This window comes from Stomoxys calcitrans, chromosome 2 (genome assembly GCF_963082655.1).
Source record: "Stomoxys calcitrans chromosome 2, idStoCalc2.1, whole genome shotgun sequence".
Classification (NCBI taxonomy): domain Eukaryota; kingdom Metazoa; phylum Arthropoda; class Insecta; order Diptera; family Muscidae; genus Stomoxys; species Stomoxys calcitrans.
Window position 1 is genome coordinate 171,264,708 of NC_081553.1, and position 23,256 is coordinate 171,287,963.

Here is a 23,256-nt window from a genome sequence, read left to right on the forward strand (position 1 = left end):
CAATATGGGTCTTAAAGGGAGTGAATCTCGATATTGATAGTTTTCAAGGCCCATACCCCAAAGCGGACATATTTGCTGGCTTTTGCAATAAGAGGATAAATGAAAGATATTTGAGATTAGAAAATGAATTTGATATAAAATGTTGAGGCCATTGCCAATATGGGGTTCAAATAAACGATATTAAGGAATATAAAACGATGCTGATGCGGAATATAAAACGATGCGATATCAATGCATAGTGTTTGGGGGACCACCCCACTCCCCAAAACACCCCTAAATCGTGCATAGTTACCGACTATGTCAACGTGGGCTCATATGAAACGTATTGGGGAGTAGAGCACCAAATTGTTACCCACTTTCGGGACCAATTTTCTGGGAGTCTACCCCTTCCCCAAAACACCCCACAAACAGCAATTATTTACTGACCATCGCAATATGGTGCTCAAATAAAGATATTTGGGAGTAGAAAACCAATCTGATATCCTAATGTGGGATCATGTACTTGGAGCACCCCCCTTTTCCAAAACACCCCCTAAAGAGTAAACATTTTAGGGCCAAGTGTTTGAGGACGCCTCATCCCAAAACTTCCCTTAAACCAAATATTTGAACATGCATCTGATATTTTTTTCAGGGCCAAGTGTTTTGTTACTGATCTTAACATATCTGCGATATTCAATCAATATCGGTTTAGATTCAGATATAGCTTCGATATATACGTATCGTCCGATTTCCACTTAAATGGGCTTAAAGTTAGGTTAGGTTAGGTTGAAAGGAGGGTGTAGATATTAATCCGCCCCATGCCACTAGGGACATACACCTAAGCCAGTAATCGGCCTGTTGTGCGCTCTAACAACAATAAAGTAACCTGTAAAAAGAAAATTTTAAGTTAGGAATTCAGTGCTACTCACAAAATCCTTAATTGTTTTCAATACCACTCCCCTAAGTTGGTTCATGTCGGATATTGTGTCTCCACCTAAGTACCAGTATCTGTTGGACGCGAAAGCCGGGCAATGACAAAGGAAATGCTCCAATGTCTCATCACCCTCCCTGCATGCCCTACACATGCAATCATTTGCCGCACCGATTTTACATAAGTGAGCTGGTGGTCCTATGTGTACCGTTATGATACCAATAGCTATACTGACCTCCTTCTTGCTTCCTTTCAGTAATAACCACGTTTTCTCACAATCTGGATCGCCCCATAGGATTTTCGCCGCCCTACCAACCGCTTCGCTGTTCCACAATGTTGCATGCGCATTTGTCGCACACTCCCTTAACTCGGACTGCGTCGAACCGAAAGGCTTCGGATTAACCAAGTTTATTGACGGCAGTCCTCTGGCCTACGCCGCCAAATCGTCTGCCCTTTTATTTCCCCTTACTCCGTTAAGGCCCGGCAGCCAAACCATGCGGATTTTCCCATCTTCAGAGAAGGCGTTAATCTCCTTCTTACACTGTAAGACGTCATCGTCCTGGTTGTTATTGCCCTTTTGGCAATTTTACTGGCGGTAAAGATGTTCATACTCGACGACCTCGCGCTAGCGCCAGACCACTTCACGCATTCCGTGATCGCCCGGATCTCCGCCTGCAGGACCGTATTATTGTCAGGCAGTCTAAAACAGATCTCAGTACCTGGGTTCTCAATGTAAACCCCCAGGCCCACTCTGTGCTCTAGCTTTGATCCATCCACCCTTAATAAAGGGTGATTTTTTTGAGGTTAGGATTTTCATGCATTAGTATTTGACAGATCACGTGGGATTTCAGACATGGTGTCAAAGAGAAAGATGCTCAGTATGCTTTGACATTTCATCATGAATAGACTTACTAACGAGCAACGCTTGCAAATCATTGAATTTTATTACCAAAATCAGTGTTCGGTTCGAAATGTGTTCATTCACCGTAACGTTGCGTCCAACAGCATCTTTGAAAAAATAAGGTCCAATGATTCCACCAGCGTACAAACCACACCAAACAGTGCATTTTTCGGGATGCATGGGCAGTTCTTGAACGGCTTCTGGTTGCTCTTCACTCCAAATGCGGCAATTTTGCTTATTTACGTAGCCATTCAACCAGAAATGAGCCTCATCGCTGAACAAAATTTGTCAAAATTTGAACACATTTCGAACCGAACACTGATTTTGGTAATAAAATTCAATGATTTGCAAGCGTTGCTCGTTAGTAAGTCTATTCATGATGAAATGTCAAAGCATACTGAGCATCTTTCTCTTTGACACCATGTCTGAAATCCCACGTGATCTGTCAAATACTAATGCATGAAAATCCTAACCTCAAAAAAATCACCCTTTGTATTGATCGTCATTCCTTTTAAGTCGATCTAGCAGTGTATGTCCTTCCGTTGAATAAAGACAGACATTTTTCGGAATATCTGGTTAAGCATAATTAGTGGTTTCTTGTCGTTTGTAGGGTACATTAGAATCTTGGCTTGAAATTGAGTAATTTAAACACTGCCATAAGTTGCTTATTTGAGACTCTTTACACTACCCTCATTGACGATTAGTGCTCTCTTGTACTAACACATACACACGCACACTTATGCAAACTCAAAACTGTCACTCGCGATTAAAGTACAACAATTCAAGCAAAGATTTTGAGTAAAAACTAGAACTCATTTTTTGACAGTTCTTTATGGAATGTCTTTAAACGAAGAAGAATCCCTGCAAGCGCCGCTAGAAAACACAACAGAAAGTTTCTAGCAAAAGAAAATAAGACTAAATGTAAAAGAAAAAAAGAAAAAAACAGCGTGTAAAGCAGTGAACTCAATCAGGAAACGAAAACACCAACAGTATTTGTTCCAAAAAAATCAAGAAAATGTTAAAATGTTATAAAATACGCAAAAAATAATTTAAAGAAAAGCATTGTGAAATTAAAAAATCAAAGAAAAAAATCTCCAATTAAATGTGATATATAAGGAAAAAGTCCTGCGATAATTTTGTTTATTTTATTAATTTTCGTTATTAAATTTATTATTGTTCGGTATTTGTAACGAGTGTTAGTTTGTGTAGAGATTTGTGATAAAACCAAGCCAAAACAAACGCCAACCAGACCAAATGTACCTAATAGTCGCATTTTTATTTTTAATTATTTTTTCATTTTTCCTAGCACAAACATTGTTCTGGTAAAGTATTTCAACATTTCGTTTACTTTTTTTTTTGAATTTTTTTTTAACCTCATTTACATTTAAAAACAAGCTGCAATGTTTAAGGGCGTTTACAAGCCATATGACTTAAATCATTTGTTAAAAATATTCACGGTTAAATTTTTAAGCAGCAAAACATTGCTGCTTTAGTTTTATATTTCTTTTAATTATGCCGATTTTTTCGTATTATTATCCACAAGCTCTTGAAACAATTAATGAATGTAAATGAATTGTATTGTAGTCATCACGTGAACTTTTCAAGACATTGAGTGACATCTAGAAGAAAATCAAGCGTTAAAGCAAATAGTGAAATTGATTGCATCGTTTCGAATTTATGGCACAAACAGTTTCTATTGGGAATTAAAACCTAACACCGGTATTCACAAACTGGCAGATCTCTTAATGAAATGGCTGAACAGTTCAAAATTCACCTGTTCTGGTTGCCAGACCACAGAGGTATCCCAGGGAATTGTAGAACAGATGAGCATGTGAGACCTCTAGAATATCCACATATTCCTAATGTAAGCTAAGTTTTGTGAATACAACTGTAAAGGTTTTGGAACTTCTGGTTCTTCTTGACTTATACACTGCCAATAATTTATTCTATTTGAATATCTATTTCAAAAAAATGTTTAGAATGTATATAAAATACAACTTTGATGACTCGAAGTTATATGGTTTAAGGTCCGCACCCTCTCTTCAACGGATTAAAATCCGCAACCTCTTTTCAACCTAACCTAACCTAACTCGAAATTATGAAGGAGGGCATTATGTTCGGTCAGGCCATATCCGACATGCTAACCGAGTTTAAAACACTTGAACCGCTAAAATCAACAGATAAGCTGCGGTTGTTAACCAATCTTTTTGCGCAGTATTTACAAAAACTAATTTAATTATGGCTATCAGGTTGTTTGGGGGCTTAGCACCCTTGTAAAAGAGTCGAATGTGTGACTCTGGAATCTTAAACAAATACAATCGTGATAAGTTCGGCCGGGCCGAATTTTATATACCCTCCACCATGGATCGCATTTGTCGAGTTCTTTTCCCGGCATCTCTTATTAGGCAAAAAAAGGATAAAAGAAAAGATTTGCTCTGCTATTAGAGCGATACCTAGATATAGTCTGGTTCGGACCACAATTAAATTATATGTTGGAGACCTGTGTAAAATGTCAGCCAATTCGAATAAGGATTGCGCCCTTTGGGGGCTCAAGAATTAAAATAGAGAGAACGATTTATATGGGAACTACATCAGGCTATAGACCGATTCAGACTATAATAAATACGTATGTTGATGATCATGAGAGCATCCGTCGTACAAAATTTCAGGCAAATCGGATAGTAATTGCGACCTCTAGCGGCTCAAGAAGTCAAGATGCAAGATGCCAGATCGGTTTATATGGTAGCTATATCAGGTTATGAACCGTTTTGAACCTTATTTTTTGGCACAGTTATTGAAAGTCATAATAAAATACGTCATGCAAAATTTCAGCCAAATCGGATAGGAATTGCGCCCTCTAGAAGCTCAAGAAGTTAAGTCGCCAGATCGGTTTATATGACAGCTATATCAGGTTATGCATCGATTGAAACCATACAGTTGTTGGATATCATAACAAAATACTTCGTGCAAAATTTCATTCAAATTGAATAAGAATTGCGCCCTCTAGTGGCTCAAGAAGTCAAGATTAAAGATAGATTTATATGGCAGCTACATCAGGTTATGCATCGATTTAACCCGTACTTGGCACACCTCTTGGAAACCATAACAAAACACCTCATGCAAAATTTCTGCCATATCGGATAAGAATTGCGCCCTCTAGAGGCTCAAGAAGTCAAGATCGGTTTATATACCAGCTATTTCAGGTTATGGACCGTTTTGAACCATACATGGCACAGTTGTTGGCTATCATAACAAAACACGTCGTGCAAAATTTTAGCCAAATCGGATAAGAATTGCGCCCTCTAGAGGCTCAAGAAGATAAGACCCAAGATCGGTTTATATGGCAGCTATATCAAAACATGGACCGATATGGCCTATTTACAATCCCAACCGATGTATACTAGTAAGAAGTATTTGTGCAAAATTTCAAAGAATATCTGGTTATAAGGGGTTTAGATATCGCGCGTCAATCAATATTTCTGGCAATATTAATAATATCTAGTCACATCAGATTTTCACCCATGGATGGAAGAGGTTCCAGTATGAGCTATTTATAGCTGACCCTCTTCAGGGGGTCGTTGAGGAAAACCTTTGAATGATGATCTAGTAGGCACAGGGTACCGTGGCGGGGCTGTTGTCTGGAGCAAAGAGGCGCTGATTTCGTTTTTTTGGGCGATCTTCTGTTCCCTTAGGGGATGGAGATGCGGCGCGAGTTATTATATACCAGACGGGTCCCTCTGTTTGACGGGTTGGTCATCGCTTTCCCGAAAACATATCTTTGGGCTGATGTATCCTAACTTTTTCCGGGACCTTCTATATGCGCGGATGGGTCTAAATTGGATGGAGGGACCGTCACAGGAGTCTTCACAGAGAAACATTTAGGCTCTTGGACGGCTGCAGCATATTTCGGGCGAAGGCCTTCGCGGTTTTGAGATGATGTGTATGCGTAAGCGATGGCATGCACAGACTAGCGCGGTAAAAGTGGAGTCATGTAACTCTGGCGTTGGGCCATGTGAGGTCAAGATTGGTTTGAAGATGAAAAAGGCCTCTTCGAACCTTGGGAAATGCTGTCAGGCTCTGCTAGTTCCCGGGCCATCAAGGGTTGTAAGGAGTGGAAAGCTGATTGCGTAGATTGTGCTACGGAATTATTGTAGGTGGCAGGGTGGCAAAGGTCCTGTGGATGAGTATTTCGCCGAACAAGACATCGCTCTATGTCACTGACCCGTTATTGCGAGGAGAAGGCACAGTATAACAAGTGAACCGCTTTCCGTGCCTGCATTCCCTCCAGGCGCTTAGTCCTCTTGTCATTCTGGTTTGAATTAGCTAAATGAACCATTCTTGATCGTCTTGATATTCTATATCAATCTAGCCATGTCCATCAGTTCATTTATGGAAATCTAATAGCGGTCGAACGCATAAAGCTAACCGCTCGAAATTTTACTCAGATACTTATTTTTGATTTAGGTTGCAAATGGACCATATCGGGTCAGATTTGAATAAAGCTCCCATATAAAGTGGTCCTTTGACATGAATTCTTTAGCCCTTATAATCTACAATTATTATCCATTTGAGTTGGAATTTTCCATACAATGTTCTGTTACGACTTTCATCAACCAGGAATCGTATGAATCGGTCTATAATATGATATGGTTCCCATAGAAACCGATCTCCCGATTTTATATCTTGAGCCCCTGGAATAGAGTTGGCAAACTATCGATAATTGCAACATTGATTATTTTCGATATTGCAAATGCAAATTTTGCCCATGTACATTCCATAAGGAACAGGGTAAAACTTCTCACACATCAATGAGTGCTGTCCGATTCAAGTTTAAGACCAATGATAAGGGACCTCCTTTTAATAGCCGTGTCCGAACGGCGTTCCGCAGAGTGACACCACTTAGATGAGAAGTTTTTACATGGCAAAGTACCTTACAAATGTCGCTGGCATTAGAAGGGCATAACAACCACGGAAAATTGTTTCTTATTTTCTCGCTAGAATTTGAACCCAGGCGTTCAGTGTCATAGGCGGACGTGCTAGCCTCTGTGCTACGGTGGCCTCCAGGCCACCATGTAAACCGATTCATAAATATGACTTCTTTAGTTCCTTGAGGGCGCAATTATTTTTCGATTTGGCTGACATTATGCACAATAAGTTCTTCTATGACCTGCAGCGTTCGTGTCAAGTATGGTCTGATTCATATTTGACTTCTTGAGCCCCTGGATGCCGCAAATTTTGTCCGGTTTTGCACAGAGTAGTTTGTTATGACTTTCAACAATTGTGCCAAGTACCATATGAACTGCAGCCCCTAGAAGCTTCAATTTGTGCCTGATTTGTCAGTAATTTGGTATGTAAAATGCACATATGTCCTCAGCTAAGTTAATACGTAGAATTTTTTTTTTTTTGGAAATCCATTTTTACCTTTTATTCTTTAATTTTTTTTTTCAAGTTTTATAAGAAATTTTTTTCTTTGTATTAATTGATCCTTTGTGCGAGAAATGAAGTTGTTAAGTATTCATGGTGAAACTTAATTTTAGTCAAAAAGTTGCAATATAATTTACAAACAATAATTATGATAATATAAAGAGCGCAGATTATATGGTTCAATAATGCGGGCTAATAAGCTAACCAGGAAGTGTAACTGCAATTTATAATAAGCTTGTTGTATTCTTGAACTGTAAAATGTGTCCGTTCTTGTACGTTTGGAACAAGTTTGAAAATTATTTTTTAGTACTTAGACATAAATAGGCATAATTATACACTCCACCATTGGATGGGGGTATACCAATTTTGTCATTCTGTTTGTAACTCCTCGAAATATTCGTCTCAGACTCCATAATGTATATATATTTTCGATTTTCATAATATTTTATGTCGATCTAGCCATGTCCGTCCGTCTGTCTGGCGAAAGCACGCTAACTTTCGCTAGCCGCTTGAAATTTTGTACAAATACTTCTTATAAAGGGTGATTTTTTTGAGGTTAGGATTTTCATGCATTATTATTTGACAGATCACGTGGGATTTCAGACATGGTGTCAAAGAGAAAATGCTCAGTATGCTTTGACATTTCATCATGAATAGACTTACTAACGAGCAACGCTTGCAAATCATTGAATTTTATTACCAAAATCAGTGTTCGGTTCGAAATGTGTTCATTCACCGTAACGTTGCGTCCAACAGCATCTTTGAAAAAATACGGTCCAATGATTCCACCAGCGTACAAACCACACCAAACAGTGCATTTTTCGGGATGCATGGGCAGTTCTTGAACGGCTTCTGGTTGCTCTTCACTCCAAATGCGGCAATTTTGCTTATTTACGTAGCCATTCAACCAGAAATGAGCCTCATCGCTGAACAAAATTTGTCAAAATTTGAACACATTTCGAACCGAACACTGATTTTGGTAATAAAATTCAATGATTTGCAAGCGTTGCTCGTTAGTAAGTCTATTCATGATGTAATGTCAAAGCATACTGAGCATCTTTCTCTTTGACACCATGTCTGAAATCCCACGTGATCTGTCAAATACTAATGCATGAAAATCCTAACCTCAAAAAAATCACCCTTTACGTGTAGGTCGGTTGGGATTCTAATGTACCATATCGGTCTATGTTTTGATGTAGTTGCTATATTCACCGATTTTGGATCTTGACTTGTTGAGCCATTACAGGGCGCAATTTTTATCCGATTTGGATTTTGCATGAGGTGTTTATTCATGATTTCCAACAACTTTTATGCTAGGTATGATTGAAATCGGTCTATAACCTGATATAGCTGTCATATAAACCGATCTTAGGTCGTGACTTGAGCGTCTAGAGGGCGCAATTCCTATTCCTGAAATTTTGCACTACGTATTTCGTCACTACTTCCCACAACCGTACCAAGTATGGTTCCAATCGGTTCATAATCTGATATAGCCGTCATATAAACCGATCTTGAATTTTAAGCCACTAGTGGATGCAATTCTTATCCGATTTGGCTGAAATTGTGAACGAAGTGTTTCGTTATGACTTTCAACAAAGTATGGTTAAAATCGGTCTATAACCTGATATAGCTGTCATATAAACCGATCTGGGGTATTGACTTCTTGAGCGTCTAGAGGGCGCAATTCCTATCCGATTTGCCTGAAATTTTGCACGACGTGTTTCGTCATGACTTCCAACAACCGTACCAAGTATGGTTCTTATCGCTGACATTTTGCATGAGGTGTTTTGTTATGGTTTCCAACAAGTGTTCCAAGTACGGGTGAAATCGATGCATAACCTGATATAGCTGTCATATAAACCGATCTGGGGTCTTGACTTCTTGAGCTTTTAGAGGGCGCAATTCCTATCTGATTTGGGTGAAATTTTGCACGACGTGTTTTGTCATGACTTCCAACAACTGTACCAAGTATGGTTTCAATCGATTCAAAACCTGATATAGCTGTCATATAAACTGATCTTGAATCTTGACTTCTTGAGCCAGTAGAGGAAGTAATTCTTATCCGATTTGGCTAAAATTTTGCATGAGGTGTTTCGTTATGATTTTCAACAACTGTGCAAAGTGTGGTTAAAATCGGTCCATAACCTGATATAGCTGCCATATAAACCGATCTTGGATTTAAACTTCTTGAGCCTCTATAGGGCGCAGTTATTATCTCGTTTGGGTGAAATTTTGTACAACGGCTTCTTGCTTGCTTCAACATACGTGTCAAATATGGTCTGAATCGGTCTATAACCTAATACAGCTCCCCTATAAAACGATCTCCCTATTTAACTTTTTGAGCCCCTAAAGGGCGAAATCCTAATGCGATTTGGCTGAAATTTTACTCAATAACTTCTACAGTGGTCTCAAACATTCATTCCATTATGGTCCGAATCGGACCATAACTTGATATAGCTCCAATAGCATAGCAATTCTTTTCCTTTATCTTTTCCATTGTTTGCCTAAAAAAAAACACCGGGAAAAGAACTCGACAAATGCGACCCATGTTGGAGGGTATATAAGATTCGGCCTGGCCGAACACGATATTACTTCTTGAATACTAAAACGTTTCGATATACCCAAAGGCATATTAAAGTCTTTAAATTTTTAAAAATTTCTAAAGGATGCTTCGCTAATTTTGGTCTTCTGGTAACACTTGTTGTAAATGACATTTTGTACCTAGGATTAGCAGCAGCATTTTTTTTCAAACCAAAAATAGAAACATATGCGTTTTGGAAAATTATCTTCATTTTATTCACATATTTTGTTTTACTTTAAAAGTTGTTACCTAAAATGATGACCCAGAATAAACTTTTTAAGCCCCCTTTCAACCAACTTTGTTTTCAATTATTATAATTGATTTCATAACTTCATTGAGCATTTGTTTTATTCCAATACTTTTTCGACATGCGCATGTTAAGATTTATGAGCTAGACGTTAAATGACCACCAAACTGCTTACAATGTTACTTTTTGTTGATATTGTTCTCATTCTGTTGTTATTCCCTAGTTGGTTTAATGACAGCTAAAACGCGTATTTTTTAGTGAAGTAAATGAGTGTTGATTATCATATTTCATGAGTTTCTTGTTGTTGATTTATTCTAACATGTGGTTAATTCATGAATTCGATATATATGCAAATAATGCAATTTTTTATTCTGATTTTGTTGAATAGAGAAAAGAAGTTGTAGAAATCATTTTAATTACGTCTTTCTTTATACTGGTCTGGTCAAGTTGTTGCAAACCATTGTCCATAAAATAACATGTAATTGATTCATATTTCCTATTGAAGCAATAAAAGTTACAAGGCAGAAAAAACTTTTCTGGGAGGAAATGATTAATTGCGAACTTTGGATAAGGGTTAAGGGAAATGTTTGGTTTGAAATTTAGTTTTTAATGATTGTCATAGGTTACACCTAAACTTTAGTCAAATATTATAACACTTCAAATATTATTTATATCGTTTCACTATGTTCTAGTTTAAAAAGAGTAATTTGACCAACGTGTTGCATCATATGTTGTGCTAAAGTGGGTTGTATTCAAAAACATGATGTTTGAGAAGGGGAGAAGAGAAAAATCTTCTTTAGTGGGAAGATGTAGGAAGTCGATCTTCCCAAAGTGAATTGTTTCTGTTTGTACCCACTAATGTCTTTATTCCACTAGCCGAGTCGGAATAGTCTGTACATCTGTACATAGGCGCACAATTTTGGTTAATTTGATTCATTGCACGATGTTCGGTGATTTTTCTTAAATGTACTTGGCTTAAATGACAAAATATCCTAGTATGCCATGTTTGAGGCACAGTTATTTATAGTAAGTGGACATTTTGTACAATAAACAATTAATAAACACTTAGAGGACCTAATTACAAATAAATTGCTGTCAAATACCGAGTTTTAGGGAACCCTCACTAATATTCTAAACAATTTTTTCGACGCCACAAACAAACAGGTAATAATTGGATTACAATTCAAAAAAAGATTCTTTTAACTCATTAAAAGACCCTTTCAACTCATCAAAAGACCCTTGAAACTCATCAATATTTCAATATTGTTTTTGTAGTTTTCAACTAAAACAGCGAAAAACTTTTTAAAGTGTTTATGAACAGGTAGAGGTAGTGGCAACATCTTTAAGATGTGGCGGTTTAGAAAATGTTAGTGTTGTAAAGTATTAAGGGACATAAGTGTTCTTCACCGACCAAGAATTTTTGTTTAAATCGTATGAAAATTGAGGATTTTGGGGGCTTAAATCGTGACAAACGTTTAACTAGAGGCTTTGAATATACATATGTGTTGAAGGGTAATACTGTACTTCAAGTACTATATTTCAACTAAATTGAATAAAAACAAGTAAAAAGGCATTAAGTTCGGCCGGGCCGAACTTTGGATACCCACCACCTCGGGTATATATGTAAGTCCCCTTTCGTCACAGTCCGGTGAAAATTGGATAACTTATGCATCCAAATTCGGCATGGACATTGAGTGGTCTTATATATATGTCACTATTCAATTTTGTAGAACAAAATATTGGTCTTTTTGGCAGCTATATTCAATTATAAACCGATCTGAACCATATTAAGATCGGATATCGTGAAGCTCATTAAAACTCGCTGTTTAAAATTTTAGCAAAATCGGGTAATAAGTAAAGCTTTTATGGGCTCCAGTCCCCTTAGCGGCAGATAGGTTTATATGGCAGCTATATCCGATCAGAACCACATTTAGGTCGGATGTTGCGAGGTCTTAACCTACTCTCTGTTTCTATGAGTCATGATTTCCAATAACTGTGCTAAGTACGGTTTTTATTGGTCTATAGCCTGATATAGCTCCCATATAAACTGATCTCCAAATCAAATTCCTTAGCCTTTGCAAGCCGCAATTTTCGTCCGATTAGGCTGAAATTTTGCATCTAGTGTTTTGTTATGACTTCCAACAACTGTGCCCAGTACGGCTAAGATCAGTCTATAACCTGATATAGCTCCCATGTAAACCGGTGTCTCTATCATCCTTGTTCGGCTCCTAGATGCTTTAATTTTTGTTGGTTTGCCAGAAGTTTGGTACGCAGAATAAAATTATGCCCTTGAACTAAATTTATTTTGCATAAAGTTTTAGCAGACCATGGTGGTGAGTTCCCAAGATTCGGCCCGGCCGAACTTAGCACTCTTTTCAGTTGCACATTTTTCCGGTAGAAATTTTTCTCGACAGTTTGGAAGGAATTCAATTTTTGTCGTTTTTATACCCACCACCGAAGGATGGGGGTATATTAATTTTGTCATTCCGTTTGCAACACATCGAAATATCCATTTCCGACCATATAAAGTATATATATTCTTGATCAACGTAAAAATCTAAGACGATCTAGACATGTCCATCCGTCTGTCTGTTGAAATCACGCTACAGTCTTTAAAAATGGAGATATCAAGCTGAAAATTTGCACAGATTCTTTTTTTGTCCATAAGCAGGTTAAGTTCAAAGATGGGCTATATCGGACTATATCTTCATATAGGCCCCATATAGACCGATCCGCTGATTTAGGGTCTTAGATCCATAAAAGCCACATTTATTATCTGATTTTGCTGAAATTTGGGACAGTGAGTTGTGTTAGGCCCTTCAATATCCTTCTTCAATTTGGCCCAGATCGTTCCAGATTTGGATATAGCTGCCATATAAACCGATCCGTCGATTTAGGGTCTTAGGCCCATAAAAGCCACATTTATCATCAGATTCTGCTGAAATTTTGGACAGTGAATTGTGTTAGGCCTTTCGACATCCTTCTTCAATTTGGCCCAGATCGGTTCAGACTTGAATATAGCTGATATATAGACCGATATCAAGATTTAAGGTTTTGGGGCCATAAAAGGCGCAATTATTGTACGATTTCGCCAAAAATTGGAACAGTGAGTTGTGTTAGGCTCTTCGACATTTTTCTACAACTTGGCCCAAAACAGTCCAGATTTGGATATAGCTGCCATATAGACCGATATTTCGATTTAAAGTCTTGGCCCCATAAAAGGCACATTTATAATCTGATTTCACTGAAATTTGACACAGTGACTTATGCTAGGGTTTTCGACATCCGTGTCGTGTATGGTTCAGATCAGACTATTTTTAGATACAGCTACTTGTACAGAATTGTACAATGACTTGTACTTATTAGTATTTGGTCCAAACCGGAATATATATTCGACACAGCTACTATGGGTTATAAGGTATGCATATTTCACCGGATTTTGACGAAAGGTGGTTTACATATATACCCGAGGTGGTGGGCATCCAACGGCCGAACTTGACGCCTTTTTACATGTTTTCATATAGGGTCGTAGATCATAATTTTATGGTATTACAAACAGAATGACTTGATAAGTATACATTCTGTCGTATGGTGGAAGATATAAATGAAATATTTGAAATATATTATGGGTTGTCATCTGATCATATCATTAATATTTTTGTCTTATTTTAAACATGCGCTTTTGATGGATGCTTTTCTTAGGTTTTATTATTATTTTCACAATGATTTGGAATTCCTTATATTACATAGTGCATAAGGAGGCACAAGGCTTGGTATAAGTAACTGCAGTTGAAGTCGTGCAAGTTACTACCTCAAGGGGCTTTATACTTCAAAGTTTGAAATTCAATTTTTATTGACAAGTCAACAGCAAGAATTGCGCAATATTATTTGTTCTGGTGGTATTGCACTTTTTGCAGGAATCCAATGTCATAGTGTCTTGTTAGGATTTGATACAATCACCAAGGTGATGCAAGAAATGCACAAAGGATTTATGTCCACGAAGAGAACAAACACGAGTTTGTCCATCCTACTACTACTGACCTTCGACTATCGAAATATAATTTCTATGGCTTTGATAGCAATTTCTAACCTTATTCAAGGGTTTTATGCAAATTTTCATCTAAACCTTAAACAATGCCGGAGGATGATAATGCTATAAACTGAAACCTTGCTACGTAGTTTAATTTCTTTCACTCAAAACACACCTTAATACATGCTTTGTGTCATCAACGAATGCTCTTCTGAATACCACAATGAATCGAGCAATTAAAGTTCCTGTCAATTAACCTGAGTAATGGCAGGTATGGGACAGAGACGGGCAGTCAAGCAAGGATGGAAGTGTAAGGATTTGCCTTCCATATATCCACACAAAACATTCAACAATATCTGCTTTGTCTAGCAGTTGCTGTTTTGTCTTCTGTTTCTCTGCCATCATGGCAAGGAAATACCTCCATTCCACTCTTTCCTGCTTCAAGTGACAACAATAGTACTGGCCTCAACCGGAGATCCGAAGGGAAATTGTGCCATTAACTGAAGAAAATGAAATGGAATCCTTTAAACGCCTTTGTTGTGTTACTGGCAAACACTTGTTGCTATGCTTGACAATGTGAAAGGTGACAATAGTGCTCACGAATCATTGCCAAGCCAGTCCAACTATACCACCACCACCATAACCACAACCATTTCACCCCACAATTCAGTGAGAGACTTAGCAGTCATTAAGGAATGTTAGTCATTGAATTGTGATATAGACATAACAAAGTTGGTTTATGGACTTCATTGTGGTTTAAATGTTTGTTTATGATAATATCGGTTTTTATTAGAAACACATGTTTGCATTGATATAATACTTTTTGATGTGGTTTACAACTTGTAGGTGATCTTAATAATTATATTAAAATATAAAAGGTTTTTAAAGAATTGAAAACGGTTCTAAGTGATAGTATGGGTGATGTGGTAAAAGGGAATATTATTTGATTCTAGGTTAGGTTGAAAAGAGGGTGCAGATATTAATCCGTCCCATGCCACTATGGACATACACCTAAGCCAGTAATCTGCTTGTTGTGCACACTAAAAACTATAAAGTAACCTCTAAAAAGAAAATTTTAAGTAATGAATTCCGTGCTACTTACAAAATCCTTAATTGTTTTCAATACCACTCCCCGAAGTTGGTTCATGTCTGATATTGTGTCTCCACCTAAGTGCCGGTAGACGGTTAGATGCGAAAGCCGGGCACTGACAAAGGATATGCTCTAACATCTCATCATCTTCCCCGCATGCCCTACACATGCTATCACTTGTCGCAACGATTTTACATAAGTGAGCTCGAAGACCTATGTGTCCCGTTATGATGCCAACAGCTATACTTACCTCCTTCTTACTTCCTTTCAGTAATAACCTCGTCTTCTTACGATCTGGATCCCTCCATAGGATTTTCGCCGCCTTACCAACCGTTTCGCTATTCCCTTAACTCGGACTGCGTCGACCCGATAGGCTTCGGATTAACCAAGTTTATTGACGGAAGTGCTCTGGCCTTCACCGCCAAATCGTCTGCCCTTTCATTTCCCCTTACTCCGTCATGGCCCGGCACCCAAACGATGCGGATTTTGCCATCCTTAGAGAAGGCGTTAATCTCATTCCTACACTGCAAGACTGTTCGTGACCTTACCGTCCTTGTTGTTATTGCCTTTATGGCAATTTTACTGTCGGTAAAGATGTTCACACTCGACGTCCTCGCGTTAGCACCACATTACTTCATGCATTCCGCGATCACCCGGATCTCCGCCTGCAGGGTCGTATTATGGTCAGGCAGTCTAAAACAGATCTTAGTCCCTGGGGTCTCAAATGTAGACTTCAGGCCCACTCTGTCCTCTAGCTTTAATCCATTGGTGTAGCACGATCTTCCAGATGGCATAACATGCAGCAATGTCTCGCACTCGACTTCAAGGTTCATCTCAGGTATCCGATTGGAAATCTCCTGCCTTCCTTCCAGGTTTCCTATCGTCGCTTCGATTATACCGCGATGGTATGAGCTGTTCCCATCCTCAATTCATTCTCCCATCGCCTTAAGACTCATAGCCACAGTGGCTGTCTCACACTTAATCTGTATGTCAATGGGTCGGATATCTAGAATAGTTTCCAGTGCCCCAGTGGGCGTGGTCCTCATCGCTCCGTCTATGCCAATACTACATGTTCTCTGAACCTGTTGTATGGTCCTTATGTTGCACTTTTTCTCCATAGCAGTCCACCAAACTACTGAGGTGTATGTAAGTATTGGTCTAATCACGCTCCTGTGGAGCCAGGGGACTATCCTAGGATTCAGGCCCCATTTCGAGCCTACGGCCTGTCTACATAGTGCCCAACATATGTGAGCCTTCTCAGTACGTTCCTGAATGTGACATTTCCAATTCAGTTTCCTGTCTAAGATCACACCTAAGTATTTGACCGTGTCAGATATCGTAATCGTTTTATTGAGGAAATGTGGTGTGTTAAATTGGCCCACCTTCGTCTTCCTCGTGAACAGGCACATTTCAGTCTTCTCTGGGTTAACATTGAGACTTCTAGGTCTAGCCCAGTCATGTGCCATATGCAAGACCCTTTCGGACCTTCTGCATAGCCGGTTCGTATACTTACCCCTAAGAAGAATTATAAGATCGACGGGTTCAAATCACTTCTCAGTCAGCATCCATAATAGGTCATATATGCAAGTCCTAGGCACGCTGTGAAAATTTTGGCCAGATGAGGCGCCATATGTCCTCCGTTGTCTCTGCTCTCATTCCCATGTCGTCTACTAAAGTTTCAGTCTGGACATGGGTTTTTGAGAGAAACTTTTTTATCTTGCCGGCGTCATTAACGATATCGACCTCTTCGCAGAAAAGCTTCCAGGAGACACGTTTTGACGCTTTGGTAATCTGATTGTATTCCTTGAGCCGTGTGTAATACACATCATAATAAACTTACGCTTTTTTACGGCGTGCTCTGTTAGAAAGTCTGCGGACCTCTTTCCCAATATTGCGAATCTCCCCGGTCATTCAGGGTTTTTCTTGAGCTGATTTCCCTTCTCGAAGAGGAAAAATATTTTCGAAGAACCTCACCGATTCTAGGAATGTAAAATAGATTGTGAGTAATCTAAGATCGCAAGGACTATGAACCCTAGGTATTGAAATTTTTCGAAAGAATACAACTTTAAAATAATAAGAAAAGCTTTATGACAGCGTTACAATCCTCCAGTATAAGTTCTGAGATGGATTTTATTATTGTTGAAGGCATATAATGTCCGCAAATAGCCGTGCGATTTTATAGGTTCAATTCGAGTCTAAACAATGGTTGTAATAGGTGGCCTTGAACCATGGTAGCGGAAGTAGGTGAACTTTGCTTTTGGCATGGGTTACTCCGTTTTGAATCAGTTTTAAATGGATGATAGAAATTAGGATTTCACAAAACACAAGTTTTGAATCATTTTTTGCAACAAGAAAATACTATTTTTTTATAGAATCATCTGTAATCGTAACTTGCTGAAAAATGTCTAATTTTATTAAAATATATTTTTCATTTTCTCTTTGCAGGTATCGTCAGACACGTTTTAGTTCTCGACGCATACGAAAAAGAGTGATATTCAAACATGGCGACTGCAATGTGGTACAGGGCAATGTCGCCAAAAGGAGAAGAAGATACCTGCAGGTAAGAGCCACAATAAATTTTTCCAAAGATGATAAATTTAAAAGAAATCCTATAGAATAACGTGTTTAAATGACATAGGGAAAGAAAAATTAAGTCCAAAGAAGAAATCGGGTAAAAAGTGTGCCTTTATATAGGGAGGGCGGTCTATATGGAAGCTTTATCCAAATATGACCCTATGTGGACCATGTAAGGCATGTATGTTTTGGACTAAATACACCACCCTAAACAAAACTTCAACAAAATTCGAGCATTGAATGCGGCTTTTGTGGCTTAAATCATAAGATCGGTCTATAAGGCATCACAATCCAAATATATTGCGATCTGGACCGTACTCGGCATAGATGTCAAAGCGTCGAATAAACCGCCATGCTAAATTCAAGCTAAAACGTGTAATATAGGGAGATTGGTCTAGGCAAATGTAAATTCGCCCATGAACATTCCATTAAGGAACGGAGGGTATTTCAAAATATCCGAGACAAGCTTATTCCCGATCCGCTTCACTATCCTTTTCCAGTAGTAGTCATTCAGTTTGGACTGCTATGAAGACTTATCTTTTCGTAAAGAAACAATTCATTTTTACCACTTTAATACGATTTCGTAAAATTTTGTGTTGTTATACTCTCCACCATAAGATGGGGGTATACTAATTTCGTTATTCCGTTTGTAACAACTAGATTTATTCGTCGAACACCACATAAAGTATATATATTCTTGACCGTCATGACGTTCTGAGTCGATCTTGCCATGTCCGTCTGTCTGTCAGTCGAAAGCACGCTTACATTCGAAGGCGTAAAGCTAGGCGCTTGAAATTTGTCCCAAATATTTCTTATTAGTGTAGGTCGGTTGGGGTGAAAACGGGTCAAATCGGTGTGTGTCTTGATGTAGCTGCCATATAAACCCATCTCTCGATTTGACTTCTTGTGCTTCTGGAGGGCGCAATTACTGTCCGATTTGGCTGAAATCTTGCATTGTGCCAAATATGGTTCAAATCGATTTATAACCTGATATAGCTGCCATATAGTTTTTTTAAGTTATAACTGCAACCTAATTTTGAGCGCCGGGGCCTATATCACCATATTGACTGATTCGGATCAAACTTTACACTGATGTTGTAAGTCCTAAGATAGGTTCTAGGATCAAATTTCAACCAAATTAGGTGAAAATTTAGGCTCCTAGGGATTCAAAAAGTCAAAACCGGGGATCAGTTTACATGGGGGCTAAATCTGTTTAAATCATACTTGGCATATATATTGCGGGTCATAATACATGTCTTTGTTCCAAATTTCGCCCAAATCGGATAAAAATTGAGGCTTATAGAGGCTCAAGAAGTCAAATCCGGGGATCGGATTATGTGTAGGATATTTCAGTTTATCGACCGATTAGGATTGTACTTGGCATGGAAGTTGGAAATCATAACACAAGCTTTTGTTCCAAAGTTCAGCCAAATAAGATGAAAATTGAGGCTCAAGAAGTCAAATCGGGGGATCGGTTTTTATGGGGGCTATATCCAAACCTAAACAGATGTGGCTAGAGGTGGGCATTTTAGTGATCGCTCCTTTTAGTTCCGTTCCACAAAAGGAACTAGTTCCTTTTCTTAGTTCCATAGCTCGTTTTTCATTTGCGATCCCCTTTTTTGATTCCTTTATACGAAACAAAAAAAGAGCTCATTTAATGTGATTACCACAAATAATTTATTTTCCCTTCACCTTAATCACAACGGACACAGTTGTTGTCCGCTTTTTTTTAGTTGTATGAAGCTGAAAAATATGCAAAACAATGGAACTATGGAACTATAAGAAGGGAAGGGATGGAACTAGTTCCAGCAGTTCCTTACTTGGATAAGTTCCAATGAACTAGGACCATCCGGAACTACCCAACTCTAGAGGTGGCCCATTTGCAATCCCAAACGACCTGCATCCATATTAATTTTTTTTTTTAATTGGCTATGACAGAATATATGTTCCACTAGCCGAACGTAGAATAGCGTTCCAAGCGCCTCGATCTTCTGCGCTCATTCTAAAATCTCTGACACCAAGTTTCGAGGTGTCTCCCACCACTTGATCTTTCCATCGGCCTTTTGGTCTTCTCGGTTTGCGTGTACCACCGTGTTTGCCTTCAAAAGACTTCTTTGCTGGAGCTTCTTCATCCATTCTGACAACATGACCTAGCCAACGCAGCCTTTGTATTTTGATGCGTTTAACTATGCTATCGTCGCCATACAGCTCATACAGCTCGTGGTTCATACGTCGCCTATATTCTCCGTTAACGCAAACTGGTCCATATATTTTACGAATAATCACTCTCTCAAATACTCCAAGCTCTGCCTCATCTGCTTTCACAAGTACCCATGCTTCAGAACCATATAACAACACGGGTAGTATCAGTGTCTTGTATTGTGTAATCTTCGTTAGTTGAGAGGTGGCCTTGTTTCTAAACTGCTTACTTAGTCCAAAGTAGCATCTGTTTGCCAGTATTATTCTTCGTTTAATCTCAAAACTGGTGTCATTCGTGCCGAGGTAGATAAAGTTACTGACTATCTCAAAGTTGTGGTTCCCAACTTTCTCCATTTTCTTTATCTGCTCGGTTGTGCAAGGCTTTTTGAGAGTTGAAACCATCCATTTCGTCTTATCTTCAATTACTGCCAGACCCATTTTCACTGACTCTCTTTCGATTCTTTCAAAGGCTGCAGTTACTACTTCCGGTGACCGACCTATGATATCGATGTCGTCGGCATAGGCGCGTAGCATGAGTTCTCTTGTGATTAGTGTGCCATATCTATTCACATCTGCATCTCGTATAATCTTCTTCAGCAGGATATTAAAGACATCACACAATAGGCTGTCTCCTTGTCGGAAACCTTGTTTGGTACTAAATGGTTCGGAGAGATTCATTCCTATTCTTACTGAGGAATGCGTATCAGCAAGTGTCAACCTGCAGAGTCTTATTAATTTTGCAGGGATACCAAACTTAGACATGGCTTGAAATACCTTTGAACGTAAAGGAGTATCGAAGGCGGCTTTGTAGTCAACAAATAGATGGTAGGTGTTAATTTGTCCTTCTCGGGTCTTTTCCAGGATTTGGTGCAGTGTGAATATCTAGTCAAGGGTGGATTTACCAGGTCTACAGCCGCATTGATTATCTCAGTCTCATTGAGACTGATGTGATTACTGATTACTCATTGTATATGGTATATACCTCACAAATGCCGTCAGCCCTCCCAATGCTATCCAACGCTGAAAATATTTTCCGATGTTCTCATCATTTTTTAAACATTATACTAAGTTAAGTCAAACACGATCTTTAATATCTTTGACTATGGAATTGTCATTTCATATATTCACTAATGCATTTGAAATGATGATAATGATCATGATAAGGTTGATGTAATCACATTAGACCCAATTAACCTGTTAATGTGCATTTCGTTGTTGTGGACGGCAAAAACGTTTCACGCTAATTAACAATTGGATACGTCTGTCTAATCAAACGAAAACTGTAATTCAAACATAAATGATCGTTGGGGATCATTTGCGATTAGGCTCTTGAGTAAGTGCATGGGAATGCTTGACAGCGTTAAGCATTCTATGACATTGATTACCTTCACAGACATCTTGGCAGCAATTGAGTGAAAAATCGCATTAAACAAAAGAAAACTATATTCGATAGAAAAGGCCAATATTTAACATGTGGTAATGAATGAAGCGATACATGCATTAATGTCCTTCAAAAATCGGCACAATGACCTTTATACGGTACAGACTGAACACAAAATATGAAATTTTAGAATATTTCAATGAAGTGTAAACCCACCACCATGTATCTTTACTTGCGATCTTTTTATGTAGTTCAACCTATGGTATGTTATGCAACTTGGATAATGTGGGTAAAGAATGACGTATACTTCGATTCAGTTTATATTGTATTTTACCATTTTGAACATTTGTATGTCCTTTTATGATTGAAGTAGTTTGTCAAACCGAACGCTTTCGCAAATTTAAGTTCTTTGCTATCTGTTTAATTACAGATGATTAGTCTTCAAGTCCGATTTTAGTTACGACTTTAAATTAGATGATTGGTACATGAGTAGAATCATTTGGTTTATCAGTAATTACTCAGCTTATTATGAACCCCATTATACACTAAGGTACTGCATGCTTCCTTTATGTGTTTAGATTGCACGTGACATTTGAATCAATAAGTCTGCAACAAATAGGGAATTTAAATCAATTCATTTCAATGAGTGGGTGTGCAATAATAAACCCTTGTAACCATGGTAAGGGCGACGATGATCTTTTCGCAAAGGCAATGTCTGTCGAGACACGTGTGCACATTACTTGTAATGTAGGAGTGACTTTATTCATTGGATTCAAATACCATTTCAGAATGGCTTTTTTACATTTTCTACACGCAATTATGTTGGTATTAATTTACTTATTGCTTAGTGAAATGGAATATTCAATATTTTTATTTACTACAAAGAACCCTCCCCCACTGGTTGACTTTTCAATAAATATTGTTCGTTCTATTAAGAACATGACTCAAATGCCTAGAGCAGCCCACATTTTACCTCGAAATGAATTGTTACTGACAAATATTTTAACTAACGATGAACGGTAGGGTAGGCCTTGTTAAAAGAGTCTGCACATAAATTCTTATCCAAGTAGGCAATATGTGGGTGTTTTCTGCATTTTCTTGGCAAATGATGAATTTAAGTCCTTGCTTAACATTTTCCTTGCAAAGTTGTTTTTATCCATAAAAAGCAACTTTTGTTTTAAGTAAATATTTTCTTACTTTATTTTTACAGAAACGTAGAATAGGGTGGAAATGTTATTTTTTCGGATTGCTGGTAAAGGTCATTTATCTATTTTTTTCAGTTGTTTGTATATGTCCCAGCCAAAGGCGTTTTGCAACGTCTGTATTTATAATTGCGAATTTAAGTCACAGCATGCCTTCGAAATAAGTAACAGCACGACTTCGAAATAAGTAAAAAGGCTTTAAGTTCGGCCGGGACGAACTTTGGATACCCACCACCTCGGGTACATATGTAAACCAACTTTCTTCCTAGTCCGGTGAAAAATGCATAATTTATGACCCCTTATGATGACCACATTGTGGTAGCTATATCCAAATATAGACGGATCTGAAACATATACGACACGGATGTCGAAAAGCCTAACACAACTCACTGTTCCAAATTTCGGCTAAATCGCAAAATAAATGCGCCCTTAAGGGGCCTTAAATCGAGAAATTTGTCTATATGGCAGCCATATTAAAATTTTGACCGATCTGGGCCAAATTGAAGAAGGATATCGAAGGACCTAGCACAACTCACTGTACTCATTTCGGCGACATCGGACAATAAATGCACTTTTTATGGCCCCAAAACCTAAAACCGAGAGCGGTCTATATTGCAGCTATATCCAAATCTGGACCGGTCTGTGCCATATTGCAGAAGTATATTATGGGGCTTAACTTAACTCACTGTCCCAAATTTCGGCGACATCGGACAATAA

The 23,256-nt window shown here is 38.3% G+C and overlaps 1 protein-coding gene across 5 annotated transcripts in view; it reads left to right on the forward strand.

Moving 5' to 3' along the window:
* The window catches only part of LOC106081645 (G protein-activated inward rectifier potassium channel 3), a 294,704-nt gene that overhangs the window by 262,675 nt on the left and 8,773 nt on the right, over positions 1–23,256 (forward strand). For 4 of the 5 annotated variants that reach the window (XM_059362670.1, XM_013243758.2, XM_013243762.2 and 1 more), the window contains one exon: positions 17,629–17,743. In XM_059362670.1, the coding sequence (XP_059218653.1) occupies positions 17,629–17,743 (115 nt within the window). Of the gene's footprint in view, positions 1–3,052; positions 3,134–17,628; positions 17,744–23,256 lie in introns of those variants that run through there. The other variant, XM_013243761.2, reaches the window with a different exon arrangement.